Here is a 14987-nt window from a genome sequence, read left to right on the forward strand (position 1 = left end):
CTTTATGTTCCTAATACGACAAGACTTACTATTCATTCATTCATTATCTGTAACCCTTATCCAGTTCAGGGCCACAGTGGGTCCGAGGCGGGAATACACCCTGGAAGGGATGCCAGACCTTCTCAGGGCAACACACACACACACACACACTCCACCCACCTCACAGACAGTCACCCGGAGGAAACCCACGCAGACACAGGGAGAACACACCACGCTCCTCACAGACAGTCACCCAGAGGAAACCCACGCAGACACAGTGAGAACACACCACACTCCTCACAGACAGTCACCCGGAGGAAACCCACGCAGACACAGGGAGAACACACCACACTCCTCACAGACAGTCACCCGGAGGAAACACACGCAGACACAGGGAGAACACACCACGCTCCTCACAGACAGTCACCCGGAGGAAACCCACGCAGACACAGGGAGAACACACCACACTCCTCACAGACAGTCACCCGGAGGAAACCCACGCAGACACAGAGAGAACACACCACACTCCTCACAGACAGTCACCCGGAGGAAACCCATGCAGACACAGAGAACACACCACACTCCTCACAGACAGTCACCTGGAGGAAACCCATGCAGACACAGGGAGAACACACCACACGCCTCACAGACAGTCACCCGCAGGAAACCCACGCAGACACAGAGAGAACACACCACACGCCTCACAGACAGTCACCCGGAGGAAACCCACGCAAACACAAAGAGAACACACCACACTGCTCACAGACAGTCACCCGGAGCGGGACTCGAACCCACAACCTCCAGTTCTGTGGATCTGTGTGACTGCGCCACCGTGCCGCCCACAAGTCTTTGTTTAATGTAATTCAGCACACATCTAATGACTTCATAAATCTAGTCTCCATTTTTCTTTGTTTCTATCTTTCAGGAAAAGTATTGGGTAATTCCATAAAGCACTGACCAGCGCTTAAATTACGTGAGCTACTTTCTAAATCAACAGTTAGTAGCTAAGAATGTCAAAAGGTCAGTAAGGTCTTATAAATCTTAATAAAACTGATTCTCCATTTATTAATTCTTTAGTTTTACACCTGTGGGGTTTAGTGAAATGAAACTCTAAACTCTGAGGTTTTTTTATGATTAAGACACTTTCCTGCTTCGACATTTCTGTTTTGCACTTTTCTCTTGACACAATTAATCTGCATGTGTCTGAATATTCACCTGGACGTCTAAGCATCAAAGAATATGGAATTAAAACTCATTTAAAGTTAGCTTTTAAATATATTTTTTTATTATTGTACATGAATCTCAGTTTCTAACAGTCCCTCCGATCCAGAAAATCGTAGTCTTATGATGTTACAGACAAAACTGGCATAGCATTATGGCATTCTTGTTTATTTCGAGAGTTCCAGAATCTGCCGGAGGAGAGAAAGAAACAGTGTTGACTTTGAGACCTGATTTAAAGAGAATCTACACCTATGACCTATTTACATTTACAGTTAATTGTTTTTGCTCTGTAATAAGTAACTGTCAGCTAGCAGTAGCAGTTCTCACTGCACTGGTCTACGCGCCACGTGGGCGTTTCTCTGTCGTTATCAGTCGTTATCGAAAGCAAACAACTCAGCAGAGCCCCGCCTCAGTCTGCACCGTCCCTTGCATCTTTCAAAGTTCAACCAGGGACACATTTGGCTGAAACTAGATGTTGAACTTACCCTTAAAGTTCAAATGAATTAAGAAATCCATATAAAATATACAGTAAATAACTGCATTAGGGATGTTCTTTTTCTGATCAGTTCCAAATCTGTAACTCTGAACAGAGAGTTGTTTTAAAGGTTTAATCCGTGACCAGAGGGGGGCTTTAAATATTTCAATAATATAAAAAACATGTTGTTGTTCCTTCACTACTGAAAACACAGGGGGTCATCTGCACAGTGTGTGTCGCTCGTCCTCTAGTCCTTCGTCAGTGGACTATTCTCAGTCCAACAGTGACACCGAGGGCTTTAAAAACTCCAGCAGCCGCTGCTGTGTCTGATCCTGATCTTTGAAGTACAGGGTGAAAGGGAGCTAAGAGTAAAAATGAACTACAGTCTGTGGGTGTAGAACTACAAAAGTGCTCCTGTATTAATAAAGTGGAAAATGTGTGTAGAAACAAGGAGGTGGCTTTAATGTTATGGCTGAACAGTGAAGATATTTAAATATAAACCTATTGAACAGCTTTGGGATCTCCCCCATCTTTTCTGACTAAGTTCTGAGTGTAGAGACTTCCTCTACAGCATATTTTTCCCAATGCATTGCTCTGAGACATTGGAAGCCACTGTGAAAAAAGAACACCATGTTCATTCCTTTACTCTCTCTCTCTCTCTTTTTCTCTCCGTCTTTGTCTGACAGTTTCTCTGTCATCTCTCTCTCTCTCTCCACACACACATATATTTCTCGTCCTGGAGCTATGTCTTACATGCCTTTGATCAGAGCCTAGGTTCAGTTTCTCATTTCTAATGCCACACATCTTTGAGCACCCTCTCCTTTCCAAAGCCTAGATTTTGTAATGTGAGGACGAGAGTACAGCTGGCCTCAGATCAGTGTAAAGGAGCTCTGTGGAAAACACACTGGATGCAGTACAGTGGCAGTCACTAATGCATGAGACTGTACTGTTTAGATGGAATGTGTTAGTTATATGAAGAAATGGGTGCATATTTCTGCATGTGTGTGTGTGTGTGTGTGTGTGTGTGTGTGTGTTTATTATGTGCTTTGTGCGTGAGAATGTGTGTTAGAGAATGTGTGGGAAACACCTCTCCTCCGTGCTGCCTCCTCTTTTTGAAGATGCAGTGGAGTGATGAGGAGCCGTGTGCTCTGATTGGTCAACAGGCCCTAAATGATTTATAATCCATTTCTCATGCGGTGTGTGGCGCTCCATTTGCATACGGTTGCTATTGCTCTGCAGTGGTCTCTCTCTCTCTTTCTCGTTCTCTCTCTCTCTCTCTTTCTCTCTCTTTATCTCCCTCTTTCTCTCTCTCTCTCTCTTTCTCTTTCTCTATCTCTTTCTCTCTCTTTCTCTATCTCTTTATCTCTCTCTCTTTCTCCTTATCTCTCTCTCTTTCTCCTTATCTCTCTCTCTTTCTCTTTCTCCATCTCTCTCTCTCTCTCTCTCTCTCTCTCTCTCTCTCTCTTTCTCCATCTCTCTCTCTCTCTCTCTCTCGCCTGCAGAGCCCACTCTGCCTGTAGGCCTTCAGAGACTGTGCAGGAGGACCCAAATAGACAAAACACACCCTGATGTAGCACCCTTTTTGTTTGTGTGAGTGTGTGTACGTATATGTGTGCGCTATTGGAACTGATCTCTCCTTAGGCTGAGATTTACCTGTTTATGTCCAAGTGTGATCATAGTCTTAGTGTGACAATCGCTGAAGCTTTGTTAACCTCAATGACCAAATAAGGAAAGCCCCTCCCTTTAGATCTCCCACCCAAGCCTCCAGTTCTTTCTAGATCAGAGCATCAGAAGGCTGTAGATCAGTGATTCTCAGGCCTGATCCTGAAGTACCACCACAGCCCTCAGGAAGGTCTGAAGGTAGTTTGTACGTTATATGTCTCAGTTGTGTTTGGAGCAAGGGAACCTATAAATTGTGCAGACAGTGGTTCTCCAGGACCAGGATTGGTCATACAGTGAAATACGGTGTGGTCAGTGGAGCTGAGAGAGTGGACAGTGGGGGTAGAAACAAGGAGGTGGTCCTAATAATATGGCTGGATTTCTGCTTTAAAGGTGCTGTCTTTAATTTATAGCTGGTTTTAATTGGTTTACTCAAGGGCAGTACATTCATGGATGTTGAGGGAGGAGAAAGTGTTGTTCCTTCCCTTCCCCGCCCCCATTTTTCCTGCCTGTCCGGGGGATACTTCCCTTCAACCCTTTAGGTTGCACCTGGCCCATATCAAGTGTGTGTTGTCCGTTCGTTTTAAGTGCTTCTTAGGAACCCCACACTGCAATGTAACACCTAATTAAGCTCAAAGGCAATTTACTTTCATCAGACATGTCATTGTGTTTGCTAAGAACAGCACGGTGTCATTGCATTAAGCCTAATTTAACCTAATTCACCGTTAAAGACGGACTCCTTCTGTTATTGAATTATAGCCATGGCTACGTGATACGTACACCGATGGCCACTGATGAGCGACTGTGCTCTCATCCTGCGTGTGTCTGATGTGCAGTGTGTGAGTGTATAAGGGGTTTAAATGCATTAGGAGGAGGGGGATCAGACAGGGGGAGAAAGCATGGGGCTGGGTTTGGTTTTCTCTTGGGACAATAGAGACAGATGAGCCTGAGGACACAGTCACAGTCAACAGAAAACCAACGCTGTCTATTAAGAGAAGGCATTGCTGTCATTTGCAGTAGTGTGTGTCTGTGTGAGTGTGTGCATGCATGTGAATATGGAGGTGGAGAATATAATAGGTGGATGTAAGTAACACATATAATGCATCCTGTAGCATCCCACACAAAGAACTGAAGTGCATAAGAGTGTAGCCTGGAGCGTCTGTTGTCCTGTCGCTTCTGCTGTGTTTTCAGCTAAAGGTTTTGGTCAGAAACGATCAGATTTCTGCCTTCATATCAACTTTGAATTGTACGTCTCTTTCAGTGTGTGACCTTGCATTTGTTCTCTGTGTGTGTGTGTGTGTGTGTGCAGGAGCAGGCAGCTGAGAGTGAGAATGAAGCCAATGAGAATATGGGGAGGGTGGACGAGGGCGTAGAGGAGTTCTTCACCAAGAAGATCATCCCCGATGACCCCCTGTAAGTACTCCCACTCAAATGCACTAGCATCTCTGTAGCTGTGAGTTCAGGGCTGTTCAGTTCTGGGTCTGCGAGGTTGGTGTCCTATACACTTTAGTGATTTCTCTCTGTTTATACACAACCTGGCACCAACAGGGTTTAACTGAGACCTGAACGTATTCACACCCACATTCTGAATGTATTTACAACCACTGTAGCTACCGTAGTTACCACATGCAACAAAGACGGCTTTACACGTTGGTTATAGGCAGTAGACAGTAAAAGCTACATTGTTTTCAGGTTGCACAAGAAGGGAGTATTTAAACAACACGGGTAGAGATGATGGTTATCGGATCACAGCATTGTGCAGAACACAAACAGAAATACTGTCAGAAGCGTTATTTTGGCAGCACTGGCCCTATCATAGACCCCCCCCCCCCCCCCATGATGCCTTCAACATCAAAGGCCAGGAGTCCAACAAAGCACTTGGCTTCACTCTTCTTGTCTGGGCAGAATGGCCTCCTTCACCTTCTACCGTACAATCAGCCTCAAACCTGTTAACTAGCACAACAGATCTGGGCAGTTGGTGTTCTCCCGTCCAGTGGCACTGTTGTAGCACAAGTTCAAAAAGAGGTGGTGGCTGGCCTTACACACATCTCAGATGAAGCATGTGCTTGTCTCACAGCTCACCCTCCCAGCTTGGTATGGGGCGTCTCACTGCATAGTACCTACACTAAGCTACAACAGCGGCAGTAATGTTAAGCATCGTTTACTCATTGTGTATTTGCCAGTTGTTGTTGTTGTTTGGGACTGAACACATCTCTGTCATCAGTTCAGACAGATCAGTAGAGTGTTTTCGTCCTTGTTCATGCTCTAATCCAAGGAGCATTTGAACCTCTTCCAAAGGCCACGCCGTAATTTTACGAGCTGCCGCTGTGAGTCGGATAAAAACAAATGTGATCTCTGCTGTAGCTTTGAGATTTAAAGATTAGTGAATTTGTGCTGGATGTCTGCATTGCATCGCATAGAGTGATGACTATCTCTGGCCAATCAGCTCTCTGCAAGGTTTAGACGTCACAGTTTAGTTCATACTCAGCTTTCCTGGAAACAGAAGAGAGCAGGGACATAAAAAGAACCCGGTTCCAGGTACGAGGTCCCAAATATGTGTATTGGAAAATTAAAGAAAAGCAGAGTATATTTGAGTAGAACTATATAGGCACCATGCAGTGGATCAGCGCCATTAGATAGATGATAGGTATAGTCTGAATTTGAGGCCAAGGCATATTAAGGTAGAAAAAAAATCATATTTCAGTAAAAACAGCTAATTTGAGACAGTAATGTATTTTCATAATATATTTAGGATTAAAAGTTGGCTAATACCATCGCCAACATCATCACCATGGCATCACCAAGACACACCACAATCAACGTGTCTTCACACAAATTCTGAAATGAGACGTAAAAATGACTATTGTACATTTTTTAGTATATTAAAATATAAGTATATTGTACGTATATTATTGTATATCAGTGAATGTTGCTGAGAAGCCTTATTTAAAAAAATTGCTACATGCACTCTCTTGTCTATAGCTTACTAGCCTGTTTATGATTCACAGAATTTGAAATTAAAAATTTAATTCCACCACAAATTTGGTAATGTTAAATTAAGACAGGAGAGTGTTTTGTGAGGGAGATTATTTTGGTGAGACAGAAGGCCATCCTACCAACACAAAGAGAGCGAAGCCAATTTCCTTGGTCTTATTGCCTTAGATATTTAAGGCAACATGCAAGCTAACCTAAAACAGCCTAAAAACTTGAATGTTATTTGCTTCAGGGTCAGTTTAGTAGCAAAACTACAGAGAAACGGAGTGAAAACTCAAAAACATAAAAAAAATTGGTTTTTGAAGGAAATTACTAATATACCATTTTACTGGAAGTTCCTCCAGGACCAGATTTGAATATCACTGCATTAGTGTATAGTCCCTGCCACACACTCTATGCCCAGAAGTATCCATCCTGACTCAAGTGGTTTAACATGGAGTTGGTATCTTTTTTTGCTGCAGTATAAGCCTCCGTCTTTCTGGAAAAGCTTTTCACTCGATGCTGGGTGGGACTAAAGTTGCCCCTGAACATCTGTGTAAAACCATGCATCTGGGAGCTTTGTTAACCAAATATCTGACTTGTTACAGATCTTTACAGCCTCAGCTTGTTTTAATGGTCACTAATCAGCCAACAGTCATTAACACACAATTAAACAGTGCACTGTGTACCTTTTTTACAATAAGAGAAAACGTTAGGAAGAGATAATAATAGATCAGGCTAGCTAACTACGTAGCATTGATTCTGTTCAACAACTGGAGCCTAGAACAACATCAGGTACAGACATGAGGTGATTAGTTCTGGCTCACAAATGCTCATCATCTTCAGACCATTGCTCTACAGTCCAATAGCAGGGAGTTTTATACCATTCTGGCTGATGCTTAGCATTGTGCATGCTAATTAGCGTAGCGCATGGCCGCTCTCAGCCATGAGAGCTCAGTTTCAAGAATGACATTTGAAAACAAGGTGTAGGGGTAAAACTAAAATGGATTCACCCTTAAAGTTAGGACAGCAGCAGCTGGGATAATGAAATGTTCTGGGTTGTAGCATAATGTAAAACCTGCACAATGTGGTAGCCATGTACATGTTCTTTTTGTGTTTTATTGTGCCTGTTAAAATTCAGTTATTTAATTATTGTTTTTTTCTGCAACCCAATTTATTTAGGTTAAAAAAGCCATGCTATAAAGTGTTCCATTCAACCAGTGCTTTCCTATAAAACATGTTCGTATGCGTGGGTTTTACCACCTCTATCAGCAATGGTTGCACCTTAAAATACACAGAATGTACTAAGTTACAGCTGGATACTTTTGGACATACACATAACCTATGACTGTGTTGAACTCTGCTTGCACTAATAGAGAAATGTCCTTGCTGATTGTCAATAGACTTCATTTCCCCTCATGCCTTTCCTCTGCTCACGTTCAGAAAGCACCAGAGGGAGGAGCCCCTCAATAAAGCACAGTCTGCAGAGTCCACGTGTGTCACGACCACCCTTCCAACCACCACCACCACCACCACAACCTCCACACCCACCCCCTCCACAGCCCCCTCCAAAAACATTAAGAAGAAGTTTGGCGACTTCTTTGCCTTTAAGAAGGTCCGCGCTGGTCGAGGAGCCAAGGGCGAGGGCGCCCCGGAGGGAAAGGTCAAAAAGACTTCAATAGCAGACCTCATCCGACCCCTCCGGGAGGCCGCACGGGCCGAGAAGGAACGCGAAAAGGAAAGGGAGAGGGAGAAGGAGAGAGAGCGAGAGAGGGAAAGAGAGAAGGAGAAAGAGAAAACAGAGGACGACAGCGTCATCAAGGCTCCCACCACTACTCCCACTCCCACCATCACCGATTCCGTCCCCACAGCACCTGCCGTAGATGAGAAAATGGCACCTAGAGCACCCTCACCTGTCCTCATGCCCGTCCCTACATCAGCTGCCCCTACCTCTACACCCACCCCTCCAGCCTCCTCACCTGCCAAACCTGAAGAGGTCCCAGCATTACCCCCTGTAGTACCACCCTCTCCCACCAAACCCCCCAGCCCAGTCGCAGCCATGCCACCTTCGGAGCGGGAGAAGAGCCGGACGCTGGAGAAGAGCCGGACCCCTGATGGGGAGCGGAGGCCCAAGCCTACGCGTCGCTCGCTCAGAGAGGGAAAATCTCAGTCCCTCATCCTGCTTACAGGGCTGGAGCCAGAGCAGGATGCTGCAACCATACAGGCCAAGGTAAGAGAACACTGCTGAGTGTTGGAGAGAGCTCTAAAAATGATGAAAACTCTGCTCCTGTGCGCTCGGGGTCGGGGTGAACAGCGAGTGGCTCATTATCATTTAAAGGAACAGGCGCTGAAAAAGGCCATTCTGAACAGGGATGTTTAGACAGGCAACCTGCTGATGGGTAGATCCTTATGGTATTTTGACCAAAGCCAGTCACATATGCTTATTTAAGACCCCAGGACAGTGTTCACATTAACGCCATGATATACACAGATCAGCCATAAAAATACGGCCACCTCCCCGTTTCTACACACTGTCCATTCTCTCAGCCACACTACCGTTCCAGATTGTAGTCCATCTGTGCACGTACTTAGTCAGTGGACAGTGAGTGTAGAAACACAGGTGGTAGTAATGTAATGGCTAATCTGTGGTCAGCCATGGCGGTAAAACACGTCACCAGAATTTCGAGGGGTGACCAGCAAGTGAGCTATGTGACTGAATATAGAGCCACCTCCCCTCAGTTATGTAGCATGAGGAGAGCTGATAACATAACTGCTGCTGGATACTCAAACCTAATAGACATGTATCAAATGAACAGTCTATCAGCATCATACACCAGCTACTTAGACAGGACTGATTATAACAGTATAGATAAAATCATCACAGGGGTCACCACTGGTCTTCTGGTGCTAACACAGACCCCACCCCCAGACTCAAACTTGGAAACTCAAAAAATCAAAAGGGAAAAACCCAGAGGAACAGGGCCTTGCTCTTAAGCTCCACACCATCATGTTGTCAGTGTTGTATGCACCACATTTGCTCAGTCTGTAGAGCATTAAGTAGAATCTGTTTGACATCGGGAACCATAACTCAGGTCGGGATACGGCCTCTGACGAGTTGATGGTCTTGTGATTGAGTGTTTGGGATTCACAGGGTGCCAGGTGCTCTCTCCTTTAAAGTTTCCCTCATCAGATGATAATGATAATGGGCGGCACGGTGGCTTGGTGGTTAGCACGTTCGCCTCCCAGCGCTGGGATCTTGGGTTCAAGTCCCATCTGGGTGGAGTTTCCATGTTCTCCCTGTGTCTGCGTGGGTTTCCTCCGGGGGCTCCGGTTTCCTCCCACAGTCCAAAAAACATGGAGGGTAGGTGAATTGGCTTCTGTAATAACTGTCCTGGTGTGTGAGTGAATGAGTGTGAATGTGTGTGCCCAGATATGGATTGGCGCTCTGTCCTGGGTGAAATCCTAGTGCCCGACGCAGTCCTCCAGGTGGACGGTCGTTTCTGGTTGAGAGTACGCTGTGCGCGTTTGGCTGCCGCTTCTCGCCAGTGTGTGTGTGTGAATTGAGCGTTCTGAGCAGTGTAGATTGTAAAGCGTCCTTGGGTGTCCAGAAAGGCGCTATATAAGTGTAACAATAATAATAATAATAATAATAATAATAATGAATAATAATGAGATACAACGTACAACAAAATGTGTTTTCCGTATTTAACCCATCTGTGGCAGTGAACACACACACACACACACACACTAATGCACTAGGGGCTGTGAACACACCCAGAGCAACGGGCCATTGTTCAAGGGCCCCTCAGCCATGGATTAAGGGAGGAGGACAGTGCTGTTCCTTCACTCCCACTGCTCCCAATTTTCCGGCTGGTCGTGGAAATCGAACCAACAACCTCTCAGCCCTGAGCCCTCTTCTCTAAGCTTTAGGCCACAGCTCATCCCACCTCTTGAGTTTCTGAGTTGTAGGAGTTTCACCGAAGCTGGAAGCTGTGTCTGTGTTAGCGCAAACACAGCAGTGGCACCCACAGGAAGACATCAGCTTAAACATAATACTAACACAATGTTTCTAAGCAATAATTAACGCCAGTTTGAAAAGCATCTCCTTACCACCTGATGTGAAATGAACAAGAGGCAGCAGGAGTTTGAGACAAGAGCAGAAATGTGAGCTGAAAATGTTTTAAATATTACATTAGATATATAAAATGTAACTTTTGTTAACAAGAAGACTGTGATTAAGTGGTTAATGTAAATAATTTCAGTGTATCTGTTTAAGTACAGTTTTAAAGCATCATGTTAAGAGCGGTAGTGTCTCAGTCACATAGCTCCAGAGACCTGGAGGTTGTGGGTTCGAGTCCCACTCCAGGTGACTGTCTGTGAGGAGTGTGGTGTGTTCTCCCTGTGTCTGCGTGGGTTTCCTCCGGGTGACTGTCTGTGAGGAGTGTGGTATGTTCTCCCTGTGTCTGCGTGGGTTTCCTCCGGGTGACTGTCTGTGAGGAGTGTGGTGTGTTCTCCCTGTGTCTGCGTGGGTTTCCTCCGGGTGACTGTCTGTGAGGAGTGTGGTGTGTTCTCCCTGTGTCTGCGTGGGTTTCCTCCGGGTGACTGTCTGTGAGGAGTGTGGTGTGTTCTCCCTGTGTCTGCGTGGGTTTCCTCCGGGTGACTGTCTGTGAGGAGTGTGATGTGTTCTCTCTGTGTCTGTGTGGGTTTCCTCCAGGTGACTGTCTGTGAGGAGTGTGGTGTGTTCTCTCTGTGTCTGTGTGGGTTTCCTCCGGGTGACTGTCCGTGAGGAGTGTGGTGTGTTCTCTCTGTGTCTGTGTGGGTTTCCTCCGGGTGACTGTCTGTGAGGAGTGTGGTGTGTTCTCTCTGTGTCTGCGTGGGTTTCCTCCGGGTGACTGTCCGTGAGGAGTGTGGTGTGTTCTCTCTGTGTCTGCGTGGGTTTCCTCCGGGTGACTGTCTGTGAGGAGTGTGGTGTGTTCTCTCTGTGTCTGCGTGGGTTTCCTCCGGGTGACTGTCTGTGAGGAGTGTGGTGTGTTCTCTCTGTGTCTGCGTGGGTTTCCTCCGGGTGACTGTCTGTGAGGAGTGTGGTGTGTTCTCTCTGTGTCTGCGTGGGTTTCCTCCGGGTGACTGTCTGTGAGGAGTGTGGTGTGTTCTCCCTGTGTCTGCGTGGGTTTCCTCCGGGTGACTGTCTGTGAGGAGTGTGGTGTGTTCTCCCTGTGTCTGCGTGGGTTTCCTCCGGGTGACTGTCTGTGAGGAGTGTGGTGTGTTCTCTCTGTGTCTGCGTGGGTTTCCTCCGGGTGACTGTCTGTGAGGAGTGTGGTGTGTTCTCTCTGTGTCTGCGTGGGTTTCCTCCGGGTGACTGTCTGTGAGGAGTGTGGTGTGTTCTCTCTGTGTCTGCGTGGGTTTCCTCCGGGTGACTGTCTGTGAGGAGTGTGGTGTGTTCTCTCTGTGTCTGCGTGGGTTTCCTCCGGGTGACTGTCTGTGAGGAGTGTGGTGTGTTCTCTCTGTGTCTGCGTGGGTTTCCTCCGGGTGACTGTCTGTGAGGAGTGTGGTGTGTTCTCTCTGTGTCTGTGTGGGTTTCCTCCGGGTGACTGTCTGTGAGGAGTGTGGTGTGTTCTCTCTGTGTCTGCGTGGGTTTCCTCCGGGTGACTGTCTGTGAGGAGTGTGGTGTGTTCTCTCTGTGTCTGCGTGGGTTTCCTCCGGGTGACTGTCTGTGAGGAGTGTGGTGTGTTCTCTCTGTGTCTGTGTGGGTTTCCTCCGGGTGACTGTCTGTGAGGAGTGTGGTGTGTTCTCTCTGTGTCTGCGTGGGTTTCCTCCGGGTGACTGTCTGTGAGGAGTGTGGTGTGTTCTCTCTGTGTCTGTGTGGGTTTCCTCCGGGTGACTGTCTGTGAGGTGTGTGGTGTGTTCTCTTAGTGTCTGCGTGGGTTTCCTCCGGGTGACTGTCTGTGAGGAGTGTGGTGTGTTCTCTATGTGTCTGCGTGGGTTTCCTCCGGGTGACTGTCTGTGAGGAGTGTGGTGTGTTCTCTCTGTGTCTGTGTGGGTTTCCTCCGGGTGACTGTCTGTGAGGAGTGTGGTGTGTTCTCTATGTGTCTGCGTGGGTTTCCTCCGGGTGACTGTCTGTGAGGAGTGTGGTGTGTTCTCCCTGTGTCTGCGTGGGTTTCCTCCGGGTGACTGTCTGTGAGGAGTGTGGTGTGTTCTCCCTGTGTCTGCGTGGGTTTCCTCCGGGTGCTCCGGTTTCCTCCCACAGTCCAAAAAACACACGTTGGTAGGTGGATTGGCGACTCAAAAGTGGCCGTAGGTGTGTGTGTGTGTGTGTGTGTGTGTGTGTGTGTGTTGCCCTGTGAAGGAATGGCGCCCCCTCCAGGGTGTGTTCCCACTTTGCGCTCAATGATTCCAGGTAGGCTCTGGACCCACCGCGACCCTGAACTGTGTGTGTGAGGAGGGTTGGAGTGCGGTTTAAATAAATCACTGCTTAGTTCTCCGCCCCTTTTAGAAAATGTTACAGACTAGGCATAGGACGGTATCCACATTTTTCATACTGTCATAGCGTCTCAAAATATTAACACAGTTTCTCCAAGAGCACTTGAATAGGAGTAAATGATGTTCAGAAAGACTTGGCTGTAGAAAATAAGACCTGTGTGGGTTTTCCTTTGGTATCAAGCAGCAGAAACTTTGCAGCACGATGTGTTTGATTGGATTAGACTTACTTGACATTGCAGGTCCTGTGATGCCCACACACACACCTCGCGTATATTTTTTAGCTCAATGTGAGCTCTGTTGAACACATACTAGATATAATTTGAAATGAAAATGCTCAGGTTTTTTAGTTCCAGGTTCCTTTATGCTGCATGAGATTTTGGCCACGGTTCTGTGAAGCTCATCCAGCCTCACAACAACACATCTGTGGGCAGAGCGTGGATACGTCAGTTCCACTGGATCTTTAGACTGGATCTCCTCTGTGTGACGTTAGGAGAACATCTCTGTTGTCAGATAGGCAGGGTAGCGCCAAGCCTGGTAGCGGAGGTTACTGGGGGACGCAGTCTTTGATGATTCTGACAGTGTATGTTTTAAGACAGTGCCAGCTGCCCACAGTTGTTTGGTATGTGACTCACTCCAGGGCAGTGTCACTATCTGTAGAAATCGGTGTGCTCCTTTTCACACCATCTTTAGATGCATTTGCTGTTGTTTGTATCAGCATGCTCCCTGTAACTCATCATTTTAGTCACGCCTGCTCCCTTTTCTTTAGAAGCACTCGTCTGAAAGCTCCTCCAGTTTCGAACAGCGGCTTCATGTCATGCTTCACCGCATAGGGGTCGCCAAGACACCTCCATCCGACTCCAAAAAGAGCCAGGTGAGTGCTTGTGCAATTAATTACACGTTTACAACGATAATACAGCTGTTCATGGAATATTCTGTACATGGATCTCTTTTTACGTTCCTAAAAAGGATGGTTCTTCCAGGGTTCTAGATTTCAGACAGTGGCTCTGTTTAAAAATATGAGTTCTGTATAGAACAGTTTGTTAGCTTAAATGGTTTAATCTTTTGCATGGGGAATATTTTTCAGCTTACTCTGTGGTGTGTTGAATATGGTTCTACATAGTTCTTCCATTCTTTCAAGTTGGACAAAAGAATAGAACCATTTTCCTAAATGTTCATTCATTCATTCATTATCTGTAAGCACTTATCCAGTTCAGGGTCGCGGTGGGTCCAGAGCCTAACTGGAATCATTGGGCGCAAGGCGGGAATACACCCTGGAGGGGGCGCCAGTCCTTCACAGGGCATCACACACTCACACATTCACTTTTTCATTCGCCAATCCACCTACCAACGTGTGTTTTTTTGGAGTGTTGGAGGAAACCCATGCAGACACAGAGAGAACACACCACACTCCTCACAGACAGTCACCCGGAGGAAACCCACGCAGACACAGGGAGAACACACCACACTCCTCACAGACAGTCACCCGGAGGAAACCCACGCAGACACAGAGAGAACACACCACACACCTCACAGACAGTCACCCGGAGGAAACCCACACAGACACAGGGAGAACACACCACACACCTCACAGACAGTCACCCGGAGGAAACCCACGCAGACACAGAGAGAACACACCACACACCTCACAGACAGTCTCAGACAATTACCCGGAATGGGTCTGGAATCCACAACCCCAGAACCCTGGAGCTGTGTGTCTGCGACGCTACCTGCTGCACACATTTTAGTATGCAGACTCTTCTAAATAGAACCCAGGGGTTTAAAAAGAGCCATTGTCTTTAATCTAGATCTCTTATTTTTTTCAGAGTGTACTTCGGCACTCTTTAAACAGGGTTCTTCAAAGGTTCTTTAGTAAAGGAAACGTCTTTGTTTAGAACCACACATTTTATATTGGATCATTTGCATAGGAACATCATTGTGCAGATTAAAGGAATAGTGCTACTTACGAATATGTAAAACACATTCTCTATTAAAGCAACACTAGATAAGATTAGCTGTTTTAGCAGCTGCAGCACTGTCCTGAAATGAAGGGTAGGTGGGAGGAGTGGATGTTGTTTCCTACCTTCCTCCAAAAGCAATATATAGTGCAGTTTCTGCAGTGCTGAACCCAGAGTAGCACCGTCAGAGGCTCTGTTCACAATGTGCTCCTTTAAGGTGAAAGACACAATGTGAAGTCAGTATGGCA

General features: G+C 46.6%; 1 protein-coding gene across 1 annotated transcript in view; it reads left to right on the forward strand.

Moving 5' to 3' along the window:
• carmil2 (capping protein regulator and myosin 1 linker 2) overlaps positions 1–14987 on the forward strand; it is a 72976-nt gene that overhangs the window by 46861 nt on the left and 11128 nt on the right. Inside the window, exons 29-31 of the mRNA XM_066685443.1 lie at positions 4644–4747; positions 7751–8537; positions 13551–13655. Coding sequence (XP_066541540.1) covers positions 4644–4747; positions 7751–8537; positions 13551–13655 — 996 coding nt within the window. The remainder of the gene's footprint in view (positions 1–4643; positions 4748–7750; positions 8538–13550; positions 13656–14987) is intronic.

The sequence above is a fragment of the Hoplias malabaricus genome, chromosome 11 (assembly GCF_029633855.1).
Source record: "Hoplias malabaricus isolate fHopMal1 chromosome 11, fHopMal1.hap1, whole genome shotgun sequence".
Classification (NCBI taxonomy): Eukaryota; Metazoa; Chordata; class Actinopteri; order Characiformes; family Erythrinidae; genus Hoplias; species Hoplias malabaricus.